Genomic DNA, 21,757 nt, shown 5'->3' on the forward strand with positions numbered 1-21,757 from the left:
ATAATGGATGAAATAATCAGATCTTCCTTTTACAGTTTCACTTCTAAACTAGTACTGAGTGCAATGAGTAATACTAAATCAGCAGTACTGTAGTGACTGCATTGACTTCTTTTGTTCAGGAGGATTCATCCTCAACATATGAGATTCTGACTATCCATCTTCAACATCATCATCACTGTCTACAGTTTCAGAGTTATCTTCTAATGATACCAGTGTTCCAGTCAAATGTATGTCACATAGTATATCACCTATAGCAAAATTTTTTTAAAAATCTCCATCATCCAGAAACAGCCATAGATAAATTTGTAGTAAGAACCAGCAGATTATAGCAAGAAGTAATTGATGGAAATATTGCTCATTTTGTTTATGCAACAAACTCTTCTTTCCGTATGGTTGAGAACACACACTTCATTGACATGGTTCAGTCATTATGACCAAGATACAGTCCACCCAACAGAGCAAATACAGCAGGCAAATTGCTGGATAAAACCGTATGAGAGAGAAATTGAACAGTGTGCAAAAAGTCTAGAGGGGAAAATTATTAACCTGAGTCTTGATGGGTAGAACAATGTCCACAATGATCCAGTAATATGTGCTTTTGTGACAACAGAAGGAACTGGCTACCTTACAGAAACAATTGATACATAAGGAAATGCCAACACAGCAGAATACTTTCAAGAAGTAGCAGTAAAAGCTGTAACAAGCTGTGGAAAAAAAATTCTGATGTCTAGCAGCAGATTTGTCACAGACAATGCTGCAAATGTATCAAAGTTGAGAAATCTAGAAGAAAGCCCCAAGCTAATAACATATAGCTGCTATGCTCATTTGATGCACCTCTTAGCCCTAGACTTCAGTGCTCCAGAAATGAAGCCTAATGTTGTTGAAACAGTAAAATAATTCTGTGTAATGACTACTTTGCAGCAGCTGCTCTGAAGAAAGCAGGAGGAACCAAACTAAATCTCCCACAAGATGTACAATGGAACTCAGTAGTGGCCTGTTTTGAGTGATATATTGAGAACTGGCCTAATCTGATGACAATTTGTGAACAAAATCGTGACAAAATAGATGGAATTGTAAGAGCCAAAGTTCTCCACATTGGACTAAACAGAAATGTAGAGTATACGCTGACTATCCTGAAGCCTATTTCTGTAGCCTTGAACAAAGTGCAGGGAAATCACTGTTTTATTGCTGATGCTGTTGAAATTTGGAAGGAACTGCGTGAGACCTGGACAAGAGAAATGCACAACGACAGAGTTAAATTACAGGCATTAAAAAAAATGAATGGATCAAGCACTATCTCCAGCTCATTTTCTTGCCAATATTCTCAATACTCGGTACCAGGGTCAATCTTTAACTGCTGAAGAAGAGGAGTTGGTTATGACATGGGCATCCAGCAATCATCCCTCCATAATACCAACTATTAAATTTCAGGGCTAAGGGTGAACCATGCAAGAAATATGTGTTTGCTGATGAGGTTCTAAAGAAGGTCACACCAGCGAATTGGTGAAAGTCACTTAAGAACCTGGATCCATCACAGACTATTGAAGTGATAATCCAGCTTTTAACAGCAGTAGCAGTAGTCTGCTGCAGGTGTAGAAAGAATATTTTCTTCCTTTGGACTAATTCATTCTAAATTGAGACATAGCTTGGGAACTGAAAAACCAGAAAAGCTTGTCTGTCTTTTCCAGTCTATGAGTAAACAGGAAGAGGAAGGTGAAGACTCAGTTTACTGCATAACCCAGTGTCTTAAGTTTATTTTTTTATGTTGATCTGGCAGCAACGATCTGTTTAATTCTTCTTAGAAACATATTTCACGTTTATAACTAAAATAGTTAAAAATTCAAAAATACATATGTCTGTTTTATTAAAGTTAGGGGTGCACCTATAAATATTTTCTCGGCTGATACTAATAGCCAGTTGTTAACCAGCCATATCAGACGATATCCATCTGATAGCCAATTTACAGGAATTCAACCTGGTGAGCAGCACCCTGCAGGTACGTCTGTGGAGGGGAACAGGCATGGGTGGGGGTGGCAGATCGAGGCTTCCAGGGTGAGGGAGGGAGTGGCACAGGTGCCACCTAGTCAAGGCAATGAATGGGACCCTGGGGCCGGGAACAGGATGGAGCTGTGGGTGCCTCGTCCAGGGGGCATAGGAGAGTGGGGAGGAGGGGCAGCTCCCTGCTGCTGCGCACATTTCTAGGGGAGGCATAGGGGGCATGTGCTCCCCCTCACCCCGGTCTGGATTTGTGCATAGGGTGGAGGAAGGCTGCCTACTGTGGACTCAGGACCAGGGGCTGTGCTAACCTCTTCCCAGCGGCGGGGGGCTGGGCTCAGAGCAGGCAGGAGTGGGACGGGATCAGCTGCGCGGGGTGGATTGTGGCAGTGGTGGAAGAGTGGCTGCAGGGGGGCTAGGGTGATTTTGGGGTGGCTATAGCCACCCCCCATCACTGCCCCTACTCAAGGTGCTCTGCTCTACTGCCTTTTCCTCGGGAGCCCTGCATTGCAGGGCAGGCAGAGGAAGTGCGGCCAACGCAGGGCTCCCAAGGGAAAGGCAGCAAATAGGAGTGCCCTGGGCAGGGGAAGCGCTAGGGGAGGATTTGAGAAGCTATAGCCACCCCAAAATTCACCCTAGCCCCACCATAGCTATTCCTCCCAGCACTGCCGCCCACTCAGCCCCCCTCGCAGGAAACGGCTAGTGCTGCCTCTGTCCCCGAGCCCGCAGCAGGCAGCCTGCCTCTGCCTCACATGCAAATCTGGGGAGGTATTTGCACCACATATGTCTCTTGGAGGTGCATGCAGTGGTGGAGAGTCACCCCCCATCCTCCTGCACCCCCTAGATGAGCCACCCACAGCTCTGCCCTGTTCCTGGCCCCAGGGTCCCATTCACCGCCATGGCTGGGCAGCATCTGGCACTGCCCCAGCGCTACTCCCTCTCTCACCATGGGGACCTCAATCTGCACTCCCATGCCCCTTCCCCCTCATAGACCTACCTGCAGGGCGCTGCTCTCCAAGCTGTGGGGCTGCATTCCTGGTCACGTGCGGGTGTGTACATGCACGTGGCATTTATCAGCGACATTATTGACTACACCGGCCAAAAAAAGCCGATAGCCAATAATGTTCATTTTCCTTTCATCGGTGCCAATCCAATATACAACTGATATATTGGTGCACCTTTAGTTAAAATAATTATGTTTTTATTGTTGAAGAAAAATATCCAAAATAGGTTGTTGTTAAATAAATCAGTTTTACTGCCTGTGATTTCTGGTGAAGGTTGTTGTCCTCTTAATACTGCGTGGCAAAAATATCCCCCAAACAAAAATCCGTGAATCATCTAGTGAATTGGAAATAGTTCACCTCCCAGTGACCTCACAAGTATCTGCTTCAGTTATCTTTCATAAATAAAATAACCAAATCATAATTCCATTTTCTGATGTAGCTGCAAAATTCATCTGAAAAAAAATCAAAATAAATCACCGCTTTAAATGTATTGTGTGTACCTTCTAAAAATGAAACCTACATCTATCTCTGAGTTGTGAATTATATGTATTAAGGATATATCAAACAACAAGAATATACTTTTTGTAGAAAACAGTGATTAAATCAGGGCTTCCTGACCAGTGATTTAAATCAAATCCACCCTTGGGGTGATTTATCTTTTTATTGGACCAACTGTATAGTTAGGAGAGGTCTAGGAAAGGCCTTGAGCCTGAAAGCTTGTCTAAGATGTCTTTCAACTCTACAGTAGGCTCAGCAAAATAATTACTTCCCCCCCGCCACTAATCCTTACCTCTTACATATTTCCTTGACCATAATGGCTATACTAGCTCTGCAAGGCTACCTGTAAAAGCCATGTAAGTCCTATTGCGTCAACTTTCCCCTCTCCAGCACAACAGTATTTTTCTGGTAGGAAACTTTTCAGATTACTATCCAAGAAAGGAGTCCTCTAAACACCCTGTAAAGAAAAGTAACATGTCACCAAGCTGAAACAATGTTTTAATGAAAAACAGCTGGCCAATACTGAATCTAGGTAAGATGGAATTGATGCTGATAGGCAGAGGAAAACCTTTTGAAAACTTGGCAGCTGTAATGCTGTTTTTGGTGGAAGGTGTGTGTCCACAAAGATGTGTATTTTTTAAATTAATAATCAAACACGAGCACTTTCTTCCTGATGTTGATAGCAGCATCTGTATACAATGCTCTGTCATTTCTGGTTGTGTAGAACCAGTTGATCTTGGCTATTTATGTCTTAAGGTGTGGACAGCACTAACAAAATGTTTCAAAGGGTCAGATGGACGGATGTATATGCCTTTTGAAGCATTCCAAAACATTTCAAAAGTGGCTGAAACACTCGGAAATAACAGCTTCTTAAATGAAGTCCTATTTATTGGTTACACATTCATGAAGATAGCATGGGGTAGGGATGAAATCAGGCTTGTGCCTCTGCCATCCCTGCTAGACCCCGGTCATCCCCACTGATGGCAGAGCTGGGCCCACCAGCCCTAATCCCCTCTACTCATTCCCTCCTGAGGGGACAGAGAAGTTTGGGGTATTTAGGAGCCCCTGCCACATGCTTTCCATCCCTGCTCACACCTCTTCTCTGCTTTCCCTTCCCTACTTCGTGACCCAGCGAGGGGAGCAGTGAGCTAGGACCAGAGCTGCAGGTTGTAGCTTGGGGTGGGCAAAATATGGCTTGCAGGCCAGATCCAGCCCACTGAAGGATTTTGTCCAGTCTGCGGCGGGTCCCAGTCCTGGGCAGCCCAGGCTGTGGTGCTTGTGGCCAATCCTGCTGCCCCTGGGTGCACAGTGGGACTGGAGTGACACTGTGGCTGGACTTGCTTCCTGGCAGCTGCAGCAGCGGCTCCTTCCAGCTACCACCACCATCAGACCCAGCCCTGATGCCCAGGCACCCCAACTTGTCCACCCCACACCCACCACCAGGGGTGGGACCTGCATGGGCAGGGTGTGTGACTGGGCAGATGAAAAGGGGCCGTGGGCAGCTGTGGAACAGTGTTCGGGAGTGGGATGAGCAGGTGAGGCTGGGATTGCAGGGCACTGACAGTGTGGGGCTTGGGCCACGATTCACTGCCTGCACATCCCTGCGATGGGCGCGTTCCGAGGACAGAAGCATGTCCAGAGCAGATCCTGGCTCTTCCCTGGGTCCAGGCCCCTGCCCCATGCTGTCACTGCCTCAAGATCCTGGCCCTGGCCCCAGATGCAGCTCACTGCCCACCTGCAGCCCCATCCTGTCTGCCTGACTCTGCCTACTCAGGTCCAGGCTAGTTTTCATCAAGATCCTGGGGTCACTGGGTTGCGACAGCATGGAGCCAGGGCCCATGGCAGAGCTGTGATCCACTCCGCATGCCTCAACCTGCACAACTGGTACCTGGCACAGAGGACTGCAAGCAGTGGATCATGGTTCTGCCTTAGGCTCCAGCCTTAGCCCTATGCTGTCACGGCCCTGGATGCCTCTCCCTGCCCGCCTCTTGGCCCCATCCCAGCCACCGGGCTGAGCTCAGAGTAGAGAGCCACTTAAGGAGTTTTGGTGAGCTGTTGCATGCTGGAGTGGGTGTGCGCTGACCCAGCCTGTGACAGCTCACCAGATTTCTCTGGCCCGTGGGCCCAAATAATTGCCCACCTCTGTTGTCGCCTGATCTACTCCTCCTGGAATGCACTGGAGAAAATTGCAGCATTTGAAACCTTGCAGCCAGGAGGGATATAGGTAGAGATGTACTGAATTCATGATTTTTGCAGAAACTGAATTTGGTATAGGGGGAGGGGAAAACTCATGGTGGAGCACAGCAGACCCCCCTCCCCCAATATCTTTAAGCAAGGGGCTCCAAAAGTTAGTAGGTCCCTAGGTACAGGGCATAAATGGATCCTCTGGATGAAACTCTTTCTTTTTGAAGCATTTCTGAAGTAGTTTTCACTTGGAAAGATTTCAGTTGCTACATCTGTCTGAACACTTTGTCATTTTCTCAGGTAGATTATAGCAATGTAATGTGCCTGTCCATGAAACCTCAGCAGTTGGGAAATTCCCAACTCCCATAGAATGCTACAGCTAATCTTCTAAGAAATGTAGGCTACTATGAATTCATCATATGGATTCCCTTTCAGATTTCAAATTCTGTTCAAATCTTGATACTCAAAGTGGAGCTCTTCACAACAAGGGTAAGGCTTGTTTGCCAGGAAATGGAACCTTTCCCACTGTCTTGAATGTCCTCAGCAATGTAAATTCTCCTACACCTGTTTCACCTGTTCTAAATGCACGACCCATGCTTTCTCTAACAAAGAGCAACGTGTGTATTTTAAAAACTAAAGCTCTTACTACCAAAACAGGACACTCCACTGCACACATTTCTTCCCCTGGGGACAAAATGAGAGAACAAATGCATGACAGATGTATAGCCACGTTGTTTAATGGGCTCCTAGAAGGCACACAGATATTATAGTGATGAGCATGGTTTAGGTACCTCCATGGAACAGAATAGCTGGTTCATTGCAAGCTCTCTAGCATTCATGAGTCTTTAAAATCATTTAAAAAAAAAGATTTGCATTGATGCATAGTTCTCACTTGCTTTAAAAATGAGTGTTTTCAGTTTGTATAGATTTTTTGATAGGTCAGTTTTCCTTTGTTTCAGGGTGATAATGTTCAGGATACAGCAATTATATAAACATTTGTTCATGGTTGTATAACATTAAAACACTGTCTTGCAATTAAGAAAGTGAACTTCAAGAGGTTTATAAACAGACTGTGCATACATGTGAAAAGCAAATAATGATTTATCATTTGGCAACTTAGTTGAGTTACTTTGTAGTCTCCAACATACAGCTTGTACATGCCAACATTTAGCCCAGCCTAATGATCTTGAAAACATTTTGTTAAAGACAAAAAAGTGCCTTTTAACATTAACTTTTCAAAATTCCCACTGGTCTTATTACCTTTGCTGGAAGTTTTCCACTGGAAGAGTCTATTCTAAGCAGGTGCTGCTCTTGCTAAGCTGTAGAATGGTATGCATGCTGTTTCTGCCATGTCCAAGCAAGCTGGAGCATGGTCTTTGGTCTAAACCCATGAGCATTGGTTCCATTGATGCAGCCTAGAAATTGTTTAAAATCCTCAGGAACTACTCTCCTTCTCAGAATGACTCACCTTTCCCCACTCTCTTTAAGCAGGCTGTAAATGCTGGGCCTTGGAACTCCAGTTTCTCAGTGTCTCAACCAAACAGAGTACCAGAGTCAGTACAAGTCAATAATACTTTGTTTTTCTGTTCTGAAGTGAAGGAGCCTCCTGTTCTTTATGTATCCTTCAGTCTTTTGGACATTTCTCAAAACACTGCACTGCACTGCAGTATTTCACTGTTGGTATGTCACAATATGCCTCTACTTTCCAACTTTTCCCCTGAGCCTTAAACTCTTAAAAAGGAGAGTCTTAAACTTAGTCCTGGCGTATCTGTCTGTTGTTCCCAGTCTTGAAATAAGCTGTGTAGTGGCACGCACACACACCTGCCCTCTTCTTGTCCATAAAATACTGTGTCCTAGACGATTGAACTGTGCAAGAGTGAGATATGCAATCCTATCTTCTAGGAAATCTTCTATACCTTGCTTGTGACCAGCTTCTTTTAGACCAGAGGTTACTAAATTTGTTCTTAGTGTACCCCCTTCCAGATTTACCAGCTGTCTGCGTACCCCTAGCAGCATACCCCTTAAATGCCTATAATAATAATTAAAATTAAATTTGCCACTACCCAATTTCTCCTGTGTACCCCCAGAGATGTCTTTTGTAGCCCCAGGAGTACACATACCACAGTTTGGGAACCCCTGTTTTAGCCCATTAAAGGAATTTTGTCAATGACATATTTTTCCTTAGTAGTATTTTTTCTGTCTTAACTGATTAAGTAAACAATGTTTTCTTCCCTCTTTAGGTTCTCAGTCCATCTCTAGGTTAGTCTGTTATTTGGGACTTTGTGGCAAATTATTTTCTGCTTTCTGTAACAAGACTGGGCCCCAGGGGCAGCTGTGACTCCTCCCCCTGGTGGCCTTGTGACTCTTGCTCTGCTCCCTGTGTCCCCTTCCTGTTCCCTTTCCTGCCATGTGTTGATGTAATGAGTTGATAGATGAAAAGGGAGAATGCCTTTGGGTCCCAGATCAAGCCGTCATCTGTCCTGCTGCTAGCAGGTCCCTCTCAGGCTCGCTGTCCCAATCCTGCCCCGTATGCGCCAAGTGGATCCTCTTGGCCCATCTGTGCCCTCCCTCCAGGTAACCTGTTGCCTTGAGGTTCTATTCATGGCATCAGACCTCCACTGCATTCACACCCTAACCTTGCAGGTGTAGCCATTTAACCATTTTCCCTTGTTGGGGCTTCGGCCTTCCCAGCCTCCACCCCTTTTCTTTAGCTGGGCCCTTTCTGCTTAGGCCTACTGTGCCAGACATGGCTTTTATGCTCTAGCCCCAGTCTCGCCCTCTTGGGCTCTAGTCTCTGCCCTTCTGGGGCTCTGGGCCCCTGGCCTTCTTGACCTCAGGCTGCTTCTCTCTTGGTTGTCAGCCTTCTTGGCTTCCAGCTGCCTTTGTCTTGAGCCTAGCACCACGGAGGACTCCAAAACACTGGTGTGCCCCCTGGCACCCCTCTGTGGTTAAATACAGTGCCCCTCAGGCACCCCACTGTGGGTTAACCAGAATGTACCCCACTCACGTGCCCCATTCACAAGCCACTGGTGTAAGTGATAACAAAAGGGTTAGCCCTCCAGTTGTAACACACTCTCCCCACACTGGGTCCAAATTATCCACCAGCTCACTGGCTGGGCTACAAGACTTCTTTCTAGCCTGGGTTATATTCCTCTGCAAACCTTCAACGTCATACTAGCAGTCCTCAAAGCAGTTCTGCTGTCAGCCAGGCATCTCTCAGCAGCCCTTTTGGTCCAGAGCTCTTTCCTGGGCAGCCTGCAGAGCCAGACTCACTGCTTGGTCTCAGGCACTGGCTTTGTGTGCCTCCTAAGTCCTGCCCCTTCCTGTCAGGTGACTCATCAGTCACCCACGATGGGCATGCTCTCTGGGTCTGGTGACCAGGTTGCCTTCAGGGCAGTTTACTGCTGCTACCCTGCTGCTTCAGCAGACTCCCTAATACTCAAACAAGGCTCTGCTCTGTTGTCCTATTGCTGGACAGCTAACCCCACAGTAGACAGTGTCACCCTGCGAGTCCCTGGCTGCCTATTCCCCTGCAACCTGTCCATAACATGCAGTCTCCTCCTCACCTGGGGATTTTCCTGTTGCTTCCTTTCCCTTCAAGTAACAGGAGCCTCTTGGCTGCCTCTTACAGTCTAGTCTTCTTGCTTGACTTAGTTCAGTTATGTGATTTCTGAACACAAATAAAGTTGAAAACTAATTTTTTCCTGCTTACAGCCAAAATGTTTGATATTTTTTCACTTATGTCCTGGTTTTCATGCTGGGAGGCCTCTCTGGTATGAGAGATGGATGGATTAATTCTCTTAGCGGAATTGTTTAATGAACTCTTGCCTTAAACAAAATAAAATATCCCCATTTCTCTTCTCTTTCTGTTGAATGGGTTAGTGGAATAGTGGAGTATTGCTCTTAATGGAAGCATCTTAGCTAAAGCTGAATGGTTTTCAGAATCTCCCAGTAGAAGGGGAAATATTAGCTTGTCTTTTCTTTTGGAAAAAGAAATTTGATCACTTCTGTTTTACCTTTATCAGAGTTCAAGAATAAGAACAATGGATTTGAATAAAATGATTAAGAAATGTTTTATCGAATACTCAACCAGTTGCACTTACTGTCACAAGAGGTTGCATCTAAGAGCTGTGCAGGATTAATAAGAGGGCTAGACATATGTTCAGTGATAAAATGCATTAGTTTAGGGGTGATTGAAAACAGTTGCAAATTTGGGTTGAATTCCACAAATAGCTTGAGCCATAAAAGTAAAGAAAAACAGCATAAACATTTAATAGAATCATAGAAAATGAGGGTTGGAAGGGGCGTCAAGATATCATCTAGTCTAGCTCACTGCCCAACTAGATCATCCCATCCCTTGTTTAGCCAGGTCTTAAAATTCTTCAAGGATGGAGAGTCCACAACCTCTCTGGGTAACCTGTTCCAGGGCTTTCCTACTCTCCTCATGAGAGTTTTTCCTTATATCTAACCTAAACTTTCCTTGCTGCAACTTGAAACCATTGCTTCTTGTTCTGTTGTCTGTCACCACTGAGAACAGTCCAGGTCCATCCTCTTTGGAATCCCTCCTTCAGGTAGTTGAAGGCTGCTATTTAATTCCCTCTGTCTTCTCCAGATGTTATAAGCCTAGTTCCCTGAATCTCTCCTCATAAATCAATGTGCCCCAGCCTCCTAACTATTTTCATTGCCATCCACTGCTCTCCAGTTTGTCCACATACTTCCTGTAGTACCAGGTCCAAAATTGGACACGGTACTCCAGCTGTGGTTTCACCAGTCCCGAATAGAGGGGAAGAATCACTTCCCTCAACCTACTGGCAGTGCAGCCCAGTATGCTGTTAGCCTTCTTCCCAACAAGGGCACACTTGGCTTATGTTAAGCTTATTGTCCACTGTAACCCCCAGGTTTCTGCAGAGCTGCTGTTTAGCCAACCAGTCCCCAGCTTGTACCGGTGCATGGGATTGTTCTAAGTGCAGGACTTTGTGCTTGTCCTTATTGAACCTCATGAGATTTCTTTTGGTCCAATCGTCCAATTTGTCAAGGTCCCTCTGAATCCTAGCCCTACCCTCTAGTGTATCTACTACTCTTCCCAGCTTGGTGTCATCTGCAAAGTTGCTGAGGGTGCACTCTATGCCATCTTTCAGGTAATTAATGAAAACATTGAATAAAACTGGCCCTAGGACTGACCCCTGGGGCACTCCACTTGAGGCTAGCTGCCAGCTATAGAGAGCCATTGATTACTACTGTCTGAGCCTGATGATCCAGCCAGTTTTCTATCCACCTTACAGTCCATTCATCTAACCCATACTTCTTTAGCTTGCTTGTGAGAATATTGTGGGACACCGTATCAAAAACGTTGCTAAAATCAAGATATATCATGTCCACTGCTTCCCACATCCACACAGCCAGTCATCTCAGGTTTTTCTTATTGGTCAACTCAGGCACCAAATCAAAATTGATTATGTACACAACTTGAATTAGCCCTGGCTTCCTCTGTTAAGCAATCAGCCCCTCTTAAAATGCCTTCCAATTGAACACAAACCTAGCTCTACCTGATTTGGTCACGGATATGATAGTAAGAAATGAGAAGTAGTACTATTAAATGGCATAATACTGATTTTGAATGGTCTCTACATTTCTGGAAATGGTCACGTATGCTTAATTTTTATTCAGATATTTTATTTTTGTTTGCTGTGACTGCCACTTGTTCTGATTTATGTCAATTTTTCGTGTCCTTTCTGTTGGGCAGAAAAGTATCAGTAAGACTGCAATGATTTTTGCATCCAATTCTGTTTCTTTATAAAGAAGACAGACTGTCCAGTTTGCAGCTTACTTTCCTTCAAACGACCTGGATCCTCTGAAGAAAGGTGGAGCCAATTTTTTGTTGTTTAAGCTTCATTTTTTAATAATGGGGAAAAATGAGAAGCTTGAGGAATTTCTGGCAGTGTCCTGTTTAGATGTCAGTTTGTTACCAAAGTGTTATAGAATAATCGACAGTCTGAGAGCAAGACTGGGCTTTCATCTAACTATATATATCTTTAAAAAGATGGTTATGGATATTGAGAGCCTGGGATGAGTTATCTAATTTGTAGTATAAATTAAAGTCTAATTACTAATTTTATTTGCGTTTACCCTTTTAAAATGCTGTGAAAAACTTATTTTGCCATGAACCTTCTTGCTATCCTTTAGTATATAAAGAGTGACTTGACTTTTGTTTGTGTTTTGAACTACAGAGTCAGGAGCAACCAAAACAAAGGCGATCTCACCGATAACTAAGAAAAACCCAAGAACTAAAAAGAGAGTCCAGAAGTAGATGAACCAAAATAACGTGTTCTTTTGTCCAACTATTCTTTGTTCAATTCCTGTAGCACTGGAATTTTTCTTTCCTTTTTTTTAAACATTCAGTTATTTTACAGGATTTGTATGACAACTGCTGAAGTTTGTACCTGCTTTTGAAGAATAAATGTTTTAATAAAATATTTGTGCACACTATGTACAATTTAATTCTCATAAATACAGAATTTTTTCCGAACTTTGAAATGAAGTTGATTTTAGTTTGTACAAATTCTTTTTTTCCCCTTCAGATTACTATTGAGACATGAAATTTTTTTGCTGCTTTATAACTTGGAAAGGGAGCCCACAACCATTTGAGGGGTCTTTTTTCCCTTTTCCTTTTATGTTCGTTTCTTAGAAATATTAGCAATGTTGCTTCTAGTCTTCCCTGGTTTTGCATGAACACTTATTGGAGGTCTGATATGTAGATGTAGCACTAATTAGAGGGGAAGAAATAGCAAATAATTAGATACCTTTTGTTCAACTATTTCACAGGTGTTTGTTTTATCACTTAATTCAGTCAAGCTTGGCTTACACTACAAAATTTAATGTTGAAGTACAGATTTCAGCAATCACATTGGTTATTTCCTCTTACACCTGTGTTTATGTAATGAAATTGCTGAAAACCATTTTCTGACGCATTTAAATTTTGTAATGTGGCTGAACTTCAGTTCATCGAGTTTCCTTTGCCTAATAATGCCGTCTTCATATCAATTCTCTAGGTATCCGTAGTCTCCTAGGGGAAAGACACTAGGCAAGACCTGAATTTCTGTTGGAAACCCTACAAAACACCATGTTTTATTTTTACCAAAAAAGAAGCAAGGAAGGGTATGAGCCCACTTTTTTCCCTTTTTTATGTAACTTTTTTTACTTACACATTTTCCATTTTCTTACACTTTCCTTTCTTACTTTAGGGAAAGCTTGACTTGTGCTTAATTATCACATGAAAATCATCTTTTGTCCTTGCTGCTTGGTAAGATGACTTTTTAAAAATTTTTGATTCCATTTTTAAAGCACTTTTATGCTGAACTGCCTTGTTTTCTTTTCTTCCCCTGCCCGCTTCCTAATCCCAAGTATTTCTGGGGAAGTTTTGAGATCAAGTATGGAGATCAGTGTTTTACCCTGAAGCTTGAAAACCTTTTGCACTTAGGTAATGCAAGTAACTTTCTTTTAAACTGGAACAATGGACATAAGTCTTCTGAAGAAAACTGCTTTACAAAAAATGGCAAACTGTTTCAGCAGCATATAGGAGTAAGTGAACTTTATTGGTATACCACTGTTCGTTCTTGCTAATTTAAATGCTTATATAATGTTAGTTATCCAACTGTCCACATTCTGAAATAAACAAGGATGCTGGAATATAAAGTGTGTGCGTTTCAATGATTAAATTATCAATCAGATTTTCTTTTCCCTTTAAACAAGAAAATTTTGTGTTTATAAAATTGCAACTTTTTAAAATGGAAAACTGGATACCATCTACTGCCACCTGACATTTGCCCTGGTCATTGTATGATGGAAGAAATATACAGGAGGCTTTCTGTGTATTTGCATAGGTATAAAAGAAACATGACAAGACTTTACAAGGTTAGTGGTTTACCATATATTAATGCATTGAATTCCATGGAGTTTTCTTTCCCAGGATAAAGGGAAGGCTGCTACTCACTTTCTCTCTCAAAGGGTACTGCAAGAGGGTGGAAATGTTGTGAAAAATGATACTTTTGGTATCAGATCTGGCCTGTGGAGTCATGTCATTTGATCTGTGGTACTCCCCATGGGTCTGGAAATCTGGCAGTGGAAAAGCACAGGCAAGTAACATTACCATTGATCTGTCACTGCCAAATTTCTAAGCTCTAGAAATGTGCGTGAATCTCCACATCTAGAGTGGGATTTGTGTCCTCACCAATCAGCCCCATGTGGTAGGATCAGGTCCACAAACCACATCTGGCTCATGGACCAACTTGGCACTGCTCATTTGGTTGGGGGGGCGGTGGCCACCACTGTGTGGATTTATGTGTGTAACTTTTCAGGTGAAAGAGTGAAGTGTGCTGCTAATTTTATTCCAGAAAAAAATTGGCCCCAAATATCAAAAGCTTGGGGAACACTGCTCTAAGATGCCATCCCTGACCTATCTTACAGCCAGCTAAATAAATATTGTTGGCAAGAAAACAGAAATTGTAATTTGTTGCTGTCAGGGAATAGGTGTGTTGCCAGTAGGTCAGGAGAAGTGATTGTTGCCTTCTGTTTGGCATTGGTGAGGCCACATCTGGAATACTGTGTTCAGTTTTGGACTCCCCACCACAGAAAGGATGTGGACAAATTAAAGAGTGCATCTGAGGGCAACAAAATGGTTCAGGGACGGAGGCACATGACTTACGAGGAGAGGCTGGGGAACTGGGTTTATTTAGTCTAGAGAAGAGAAGAGGACAGAGGATTTAATAGCAGCCTTCAACTACCTGAAGGGGAGGGGGTTTAAAAGAGAATGGAGCTGGACTGTTCTTAGTGATGACAGAACAAGGAGCAATGGTCTCAAGTTGCAGCAAGGGAAGTTTAGGTTAGATATTGGGAATTTTTTCACTAGGAGGGTAGTAAAACACTGGAACAGGTCATCCAGAGAGGTTTCCATTCTTGGAAATTGTCAAGACCTGGCTAGACAAGACTTTGGCTGGGATGATCTAGTTGGGGATGTTCCTGCTTTGAGCAGGGGTTTGGACTAGATGACCTCCTGAGGTCCTTTACAACCCTGATGATTCAAAGGTAGCATTATTCATCATTCTATGATTCAAAGGTAGCATTATTCACTCTCCTTTTATATTTTATTGTTGATTATTGAACATTAAATTACAATGCATGTGAATTTTACTGGTATGTCACCACTCTTCCAAATCCTCTCACCCATCCAGGACTAGACTTCTGTTTGATACAATAAGACCAAACTTCAACACACACAGAAATTTTAGGGTATGTGAGAAGAAAGTCTCCTAAGATGCGCTGAGTTTTTTCAAATTCCTCTGCCTCAGATCCTGAGATTAAAATACACTAATCTCAGGTCTTGGTAACAAAAAAGAATAGTATCTTGAGTGAAGTGCTTCCTATAAAATGTTCTAAGAAGCAAAAAAGCACTTTAGAGTCCAGGTGAATAGTTTATCAGGCTGTGTCTGCTCTTGTCAAAGCACAATAACTAGTGGTCAAGAAGCTCTGGCAACTCCCTGTGAACTTCAGTGATCCTTAACAGGTGAGGAAGGTAAGGAAGAGCAAAGAGGAAGGTTTTGATAATACTGTGTGCATAGTTATATTTGTATTGCAAAATGGTAGGGAAATACACAGCTTACGGGGTGGGGGGGGATGTACTTTTTGTTGACGTTCCCATTTGAATGAATGTAAAGCCCCTAACACAAAAGAAGCAAGCTGCCTTTAGACTGCATTTACTGCTCTTGATGACTCCAGTTGTGTGTAAATATTAGAAAACAGCAGGGTCCTGCATTCCAAGAATCACTTGAGCAGTGCCATGAAGACAAGTGTCCTTACTGGTATTGTAGTCATACTCCCAAGCTCTCCTGCTGTTTCTAATCTGTGCGCACAGCCGTGAAAAAACTGGACTGACATTTACAGGCACAGCAGGGAGACACTTGAGTAGAGAATGTTAAAGACTCTACTACCTACATTTTCAAAGTGGCCACCATACATGATAAATCTTCATAGGAGAACTAGTCTGTACTTCAACTGATGGTGTAATGAGAGTATTGATAATGAAGCAAAGAATGCTTTTAGTGTGTGAATATTTAGGAGACAAATAGTTGTTTATATTTTTTCTAATTTAAAATATCTGGAGGGAGAATCTAATTCAGGATAGGTATAAAGGTTTTTTTATGATACTTTGTTGATGGTCTTAAATCTCAATGGTTTATTTACGGGATTTTTTCCTAAAAGGTTAGACCTTAAAGCAATAATTTGTGGAATCTGCTGCAGCTAATATATAAAAAGGGTCAGTTGCTTTCCTGAGTAGTTTGACAGACTTTACTCACTGTTTTGTCCCAGTGAGCTGCCAGATTTGGGATGCCATAATACCAGTAATGCAATTAAGTTTTCTGCACATTGTCTGGTTGACTTCTCAGTTAAGAGTTTCTTTCCCTTTGGGAATAAGACTAGACAGACTGTCATTTGCTATTACCAATTCTGCTTAGCATTATCACTGGAGCTTTTTTGTAATTAGCTATCTTAGTTGGCTCTTAAATTTTAATAGCCAATTGAAGCTACGTTTTAGCCAAGTTCCATATCTAAATTGCATTCAGTCCATTAACAAAGTTGGTTAAAAGGCTATTAAAACAAAAGCCAATATATGGTGGTTAGCACTTACATGTTTGCAGCAGGAGCAATACCAGCCTTCAGTGAATTTTCTGAAGAAACATGTACTTCCTTCTAGCAAAGGAAATGCAGAAAGAATGACCAAGCTTAGCTTTGGAGACAAAGGCTGGTTTTACAGACTAGTTTCATAAGGAAACAAATGTAAATGTGGTTTGTTTGGGGTTTTTTTGTTTTGTTCCCTTTCCCTCCCTCCCCCCAGGTGGAGGGGGGTATTCAGGAGGGGGCGATTAATGGTCTTGCTTACACTTGACAGTTTTTTGAAAAGCCAAATAAATGAAACGATGTTTTTCTCCATTTCAGCTGATCAAAATTATTAGCAAAACCATCTGAACCACCTTCTGGTGGAATTGTAATCTTGCTGAGTTTAGTTTGTAAAACATCCTGCCAGACATTAAAAAAAAAACTGTAGGCATGCCAGCACATAGGCTCCAAGCGCCACTTCTCTAATTGATAGACCCTATTTTTATTTATTTATTTATTTTTTATTCTGAAGACCATTGCTGGATACCTCACTTGCCTGAGCAATTTAATGTAGTATGTTTCTAGATTTTTTTCTGCAGCACTAGGGTAGAGATTCTCCTGTCCCTTTTATGAAGGCTTATAACTGGCAATGAGAGCATGGCGGGAAATTAACAGCTTTTGGACCCTCCTGTAACTAGCAATGCTAGAAGCAAACAGTTACTTTAAAAAACAAAACAAAAACCAACCTTGGAAAAATAGTTGGGATATTTGGAAACTAAGACACTGAGCCCAGTGGCTTAACACTGGGCCTTCCTGTGAATGTTGTTCCCATCTCCAAATACAGTTTGTGCATATGCTACAAGGCTGAGTGCTCGGTTATTAATAGTGCCTTTTTCTAGGAATTGTATCCAATTTGGCACACTTGTTTTTTTTTAGTGGGTAGAACATCATAGTTATGTCTGTGTAACCAGTTCAGCTCTTCCTCTTTCTACAGTGTAGTGTGGTAGGACATCCTGAAGTGAATTTCCATATCTACTATCCAAGTTCTTCCCAGAGCACACTGATAAATACATGGACAAGTGGCTTGTTAGGCAGAGAAGCAGAAATTTGACTTTGGAGCCAAACAGTTGCGGTATGGGTATAACTTAAACCCTGTTGGTTATAACCAAGTCAGATGAGTGTCAAACAGTTTACAATGCCCCTATTGCACATAAAAAATCCAGGTTCTGTAATCTGCCATGGGCTTTTGTTTAACTGTCGTACTCTAACAAATAAAACCAAATTAATTAGCCATTTTAGGTTTTCCTGGTGGGGGGGAATCCTTAGATGGCTCTGTCCCAACCCATCTCAGACTCTAGCCTTGGTGCCAGAAAGCAGAAGTGGATCAACTGCCAGGCACTGGTGATATTTGGTTGCTGGCAATGGTTTATTTAGGTTATATGTCTTCATAGTTTCAGGGTCGGAAGGGACCTAATAGATCTTCTAGCCCGACCCCCCGCCAGGGCGGGAGAACAACCCAAAAAAACAAAAAAAACAAAAAAAAAACCACACACACCCTAAAAACAAAAACGGGACTCAAATGAGTCCAGCCAGGTAAGTATCCAGCCTCTTCTTAAAGATCCCCAGGGTAGGGGCCAGCACCACCTCCCTTGGAAGTTGGTTCCAGCTCCTAGCCGCCCTAACTGTGAAGTAGTTTTTTCGGATGTCCAATCTGTACCTCCTCTCCATCAACTTGTGCCCATTACTCCTTGTTATGCCAGCAGGGGCTAGGGGAAACAGCGTCTCCCCCAAACCCTTCTGGTTCCCCCTAGTGAGTTTATAGACGGTCACCAGGTCCCCCCTCAGCCTTCTCTTGTGGAGGCTGAATAGGTTCAAGTCCCGCAGTCTCTCACTGTAGGGTCTGCCCTGTTGTCCCCGGATCATGCGGGTGGCCCTCCTCTGGACCCTCTCCATGTTGTCCACATCCCTCCTGAAATGGGGCGCACAGAACTGGACACAATACTCCAGCTGCGGCCTGACCAGCGTCGCATAGAGGGGGAGGATCACCTCCCTGGCTCTACTCGAGATGCACCTGTGGATGCACGACAAGGTCCGGTTAGCCCTGCCAACCATGACCTCGCATTGTCGGCCCATGTTCATCTTGGAGTCAATAATGACACCAAGATCCCTTTCCGCCTCCGTGCTCTCAAGTAGGGAGCTCCCCATCGTATAAGTGTGCTGCTGGTTCCTACTACCCAAGTGCAGCACCCTGCACTTGTCCGTATTGAAACGCATCCTGTTCCTGTCTGCCCACCCCTGTAACCTATCCAGATCCTTCTGCAATCTCTCTCTCCCTGCTAGCGTGCTCACCTCCCCCCAAATTTTGGTGTCATCAGCGAATTTAAACAGGTTGCTCTCCACCCCAACATCAAGATCGCTGATGAAGAAATTGAACAGCGCAGGCCCCAGGACCGAGCCCTGGGGGACTCCACTACCCACCTCCCCCCAAGGGCATATGATAGGAATAATTTAGGGGTTTTGTCTATTGTAACTGATACAGTGAGACTTGTAATATTGCTTTTTTGGTTTAAAAATTAAGATAGAAATTGGTCAAAATAATTGTTTCCTCTCCCTCCAAAATATCAACTTGTTGTCACTACCCCAATCTAAAATACATTTTGAGTAAAACAAAACACCTGTTTTTGGGCAGGGGGAAGATGGAGGTAATTTTATTGGTTTTTGTGTTTCCAATGCAGCGCAAAATATTGAAGAAAGCCCTTTCCAGGAAGTAGTCAAAATGTTTTACAAAGCATTTATATATTCTATTCCTCCTTTCCTTCATTGAATCTTCCTTAATTCTATGTATTTTATTGATACCCCAACTTCCCCTTTCTCTGTCACTTTTCTGAAATAACAAAGCTATCCATCTCATTTATAACTAAAATCTGGATATCATCTTCAGCTTAGCTCCCCCTATCTCATATCTCAACTCAGAATATGCCTAAATCTTGGCGATGATATGTATACAGCATTTCTAAGACTTAGATTTTCCTTCTCATCCACTAAGGTGAAGTGGGCCTGGATGTGAGATTTGCATTGCAGTTTGATTCCCTCATTTCTCTTCCTCCTCTTTATTCACAATCTGCATTTAAAATAATGCAAATAATGCATAATAAAATGTCCCTTTGACTCCATCTAAAATGCTGCTTCAGTAGTAATATTTCTTCCTCAAGTTGCTTGAATCACATCACACTTAAAACTTTTATGGATCCTTTAGAATCGTAGAGAAGTAGGAACCGAAGGAACCTCCATAGATCATCTAGTCCAGTGGCTACCAACCAGTGGATCTCGATCCACCGGTAGATCTCGGAGCCTCTTGAGATAGATCTTAGAGCCTCTTGGAGTTGATCTAAGGCTGGGGTGGGGGGGCTGAGTGCCTATGTTCATGCACTCATGTGCCCCAGCCCAGCAGGTCAGTCCATCAGGGTGGGAAGGGGCAGGGGCTAGATTGTGGCCCCTGTGTGAGGGATAGTGTAGCAGAAGCAGGAGCAGGGTAAGTTGAGTGAGGCCCTGGCTGGGTGGGACTTACCTGCTGGGGAGGTGCACCCAAATAAATTTTACTCCCTCTGCCTCAATCTGAGCCCCCCTCCTTCCCTTCCCACAGACTTACCTGCTGGGTGGAGGGAGGGGAGTGGTGGCAGCAGCACATGTTAGATCTTGGGTTGCTTTTAAATGCCAAAGGTAATCTCCTACTTAAAAAGGTTGGAGACCACTAATTTATTCAACCCCCTGCCTGAGGCAATATTATCCCAGTCCAAATCCATTGTCTAACCTATTAGCAAAATCTTCACAGTCAACCCTGAGACAATCGCAAGACTGCAACCTAACTAGCCACAGGTAAAGCAGAGGGAACACAGCAACCAACATCCTGCTGTTAGAAAAGGTTGTTAAAATATACTCAAGGGGAGTGTCCAGAGGAGTGGGGACATGCACTGTGCAGCACTGAGCACCTGTCTACAGCTCTGTGCATGACACACACCACAGATGCAGGCATTCCCCACACTACTACATCACTGTTCAGGGTGAGAGGGGTTTGACCCTGGGAGATCCAGGAACCAAAAAACCCATACCTAAAAAGCAGGCCAGTTCATGTGGCGGTAGTGCAGTCATGGGACGAGTCCCACCACGTCCCTGTTAACCCTACGACATCTGGATTTGAACTAGCTATTCTGAGGGCGAGTTCCTCCTGTTTGTTCCCCATGCTACGAGCATTGGTGTACAGGCATTTAAGGCCTTGCAAGACTGTGTGCCGCGCCCCCCCCCCCCCAGCCAGACCATCAGGACCCCCGTTACTTACCTTTGCACCCCTTGCCCTGATGGCGTCTCCTCATCTTCCTGCAGCCCCCTCCCCCGGCAAGTCATCAATGCCATGAAACAGGTTTTCTTTACTCTCTTTAAACATAGGCTGGCTATATGGGACAATGTGAAATCTGGGACAGTCCTCTGCCCCGCTTCCCCCCCTTCCCCCCACAATCAGTGGTACTGCTGCAGGTGGGGCTGGGGCTGGGGCTGGGCTGCATGTTGCAGCTCTGGTACTACTATTCAGGAAGCTAAGGGAGTCAATGGCCCATTAATGTCCCATTGTTCCTTATTTCACAGGTGTTAACAATCATCTCCCTTTTTAATGGTCATTCCACTAATCAAGCTAAATTTAGGGTAGTTTTGCTGCCTGCTAGGGCTTCCTGTTTTACAGCTCATGCTGCTCTGCCTCCTGCTGGACTGCGCCTCATGCCCGGGACGCTCATTTTAATTTTCAGTGGCTGGCCAGGACCAACTTCTGAAATCCGGGACTCTCCCAGTCAAATTAGGGTCACCCTATTTAAATATGATTTAATATTTAAATATGAAATAGGTCACCCTATTTAAATATTATTTTAAATTTGAAGCCAGTAGCTATATTAGAACTATGACCCTTCTAAGCTGCCCCTATATTAACTTGCCCCGACTGAAAACTATACCCTTTCTGCTAGCCACCCTGACTACAACAAAATGGCAAGCTTTCTGGATGGAGAGAGAGCAATGAATGTGGTATACTTCAACATTAGCCAGGATCTTGATATACTCTGAATGAGAGTATGACATGACATTTTCATAAAGAAATATAGTCTAGATAACTACTGTAAGGTGGGTTTATAATTGGTTGGATAATAAAGCTCAAAGAGTAGTCATCAAAGGCTCTATGTTTGAGGGGGAAGATTTATCAAGTGGGGTTCCCTAGGGATCTTTCAGGGTCCAGTACTGTTCAGTATCTTCATTAATGACTTGGAGACTGGGATTAAGCATATACATAGTAAATTTTCAGATGACCCCCAGCTGGGTGTGACAGCAGACTCTTTGGCAAATAAGATTAGAATATAAAATGACCTTGATAAATTGGAAAATTGGCC

At 43.5% G+C, this 21,757-nt stretch overlaps 1 protein-coding gene across 2 annotated transcripts in view; it reads left to right on the forward strand.

Annotated features, from left to right (window-relative positions):
- VRK1 (vaccinia related kinase 1) overlaps positions 1–12,154 on the forward strand; it is a 43,280-nt gene extending 31,126 nt beyond the window's left edge. Inside the window, exon 13 of one of the 2 annotated variants that reach the window (XM_006022175.3) lies at positions 11,909–12,154. In XM_006022175.3, the coding sequence (XP_006022237.1) occupies positions 11,909–11,988 (80 nt within the window). In that variant the 3' untranslated portion in view covers positions 11,989–12,154. Of the gene's footprint in view, positions 1–119; positions 559–11,908 lie in introns of those variants that run through there. The other variant, XM_025202337.1, reaches the window with a different exon arrangement.
- The last annotated feature ends 9,603 nt before the right edge of the window (positions 12,155–21,757 follow it).

The sequence above is a fragment of the Alligator sinensis genome, unplaced genomic scaffold, assembly GCF_000455745.1.
Source record: "Alligator sinensis unplaced genomic scaffold, ASM45574v1 scaffold624_1, whole genome shotgun sequence".
NCBI lineage: Eukaryota > Metazoa > Chordata > Crocodylia > Alligatoridae > Alligator > Alligator sinensis.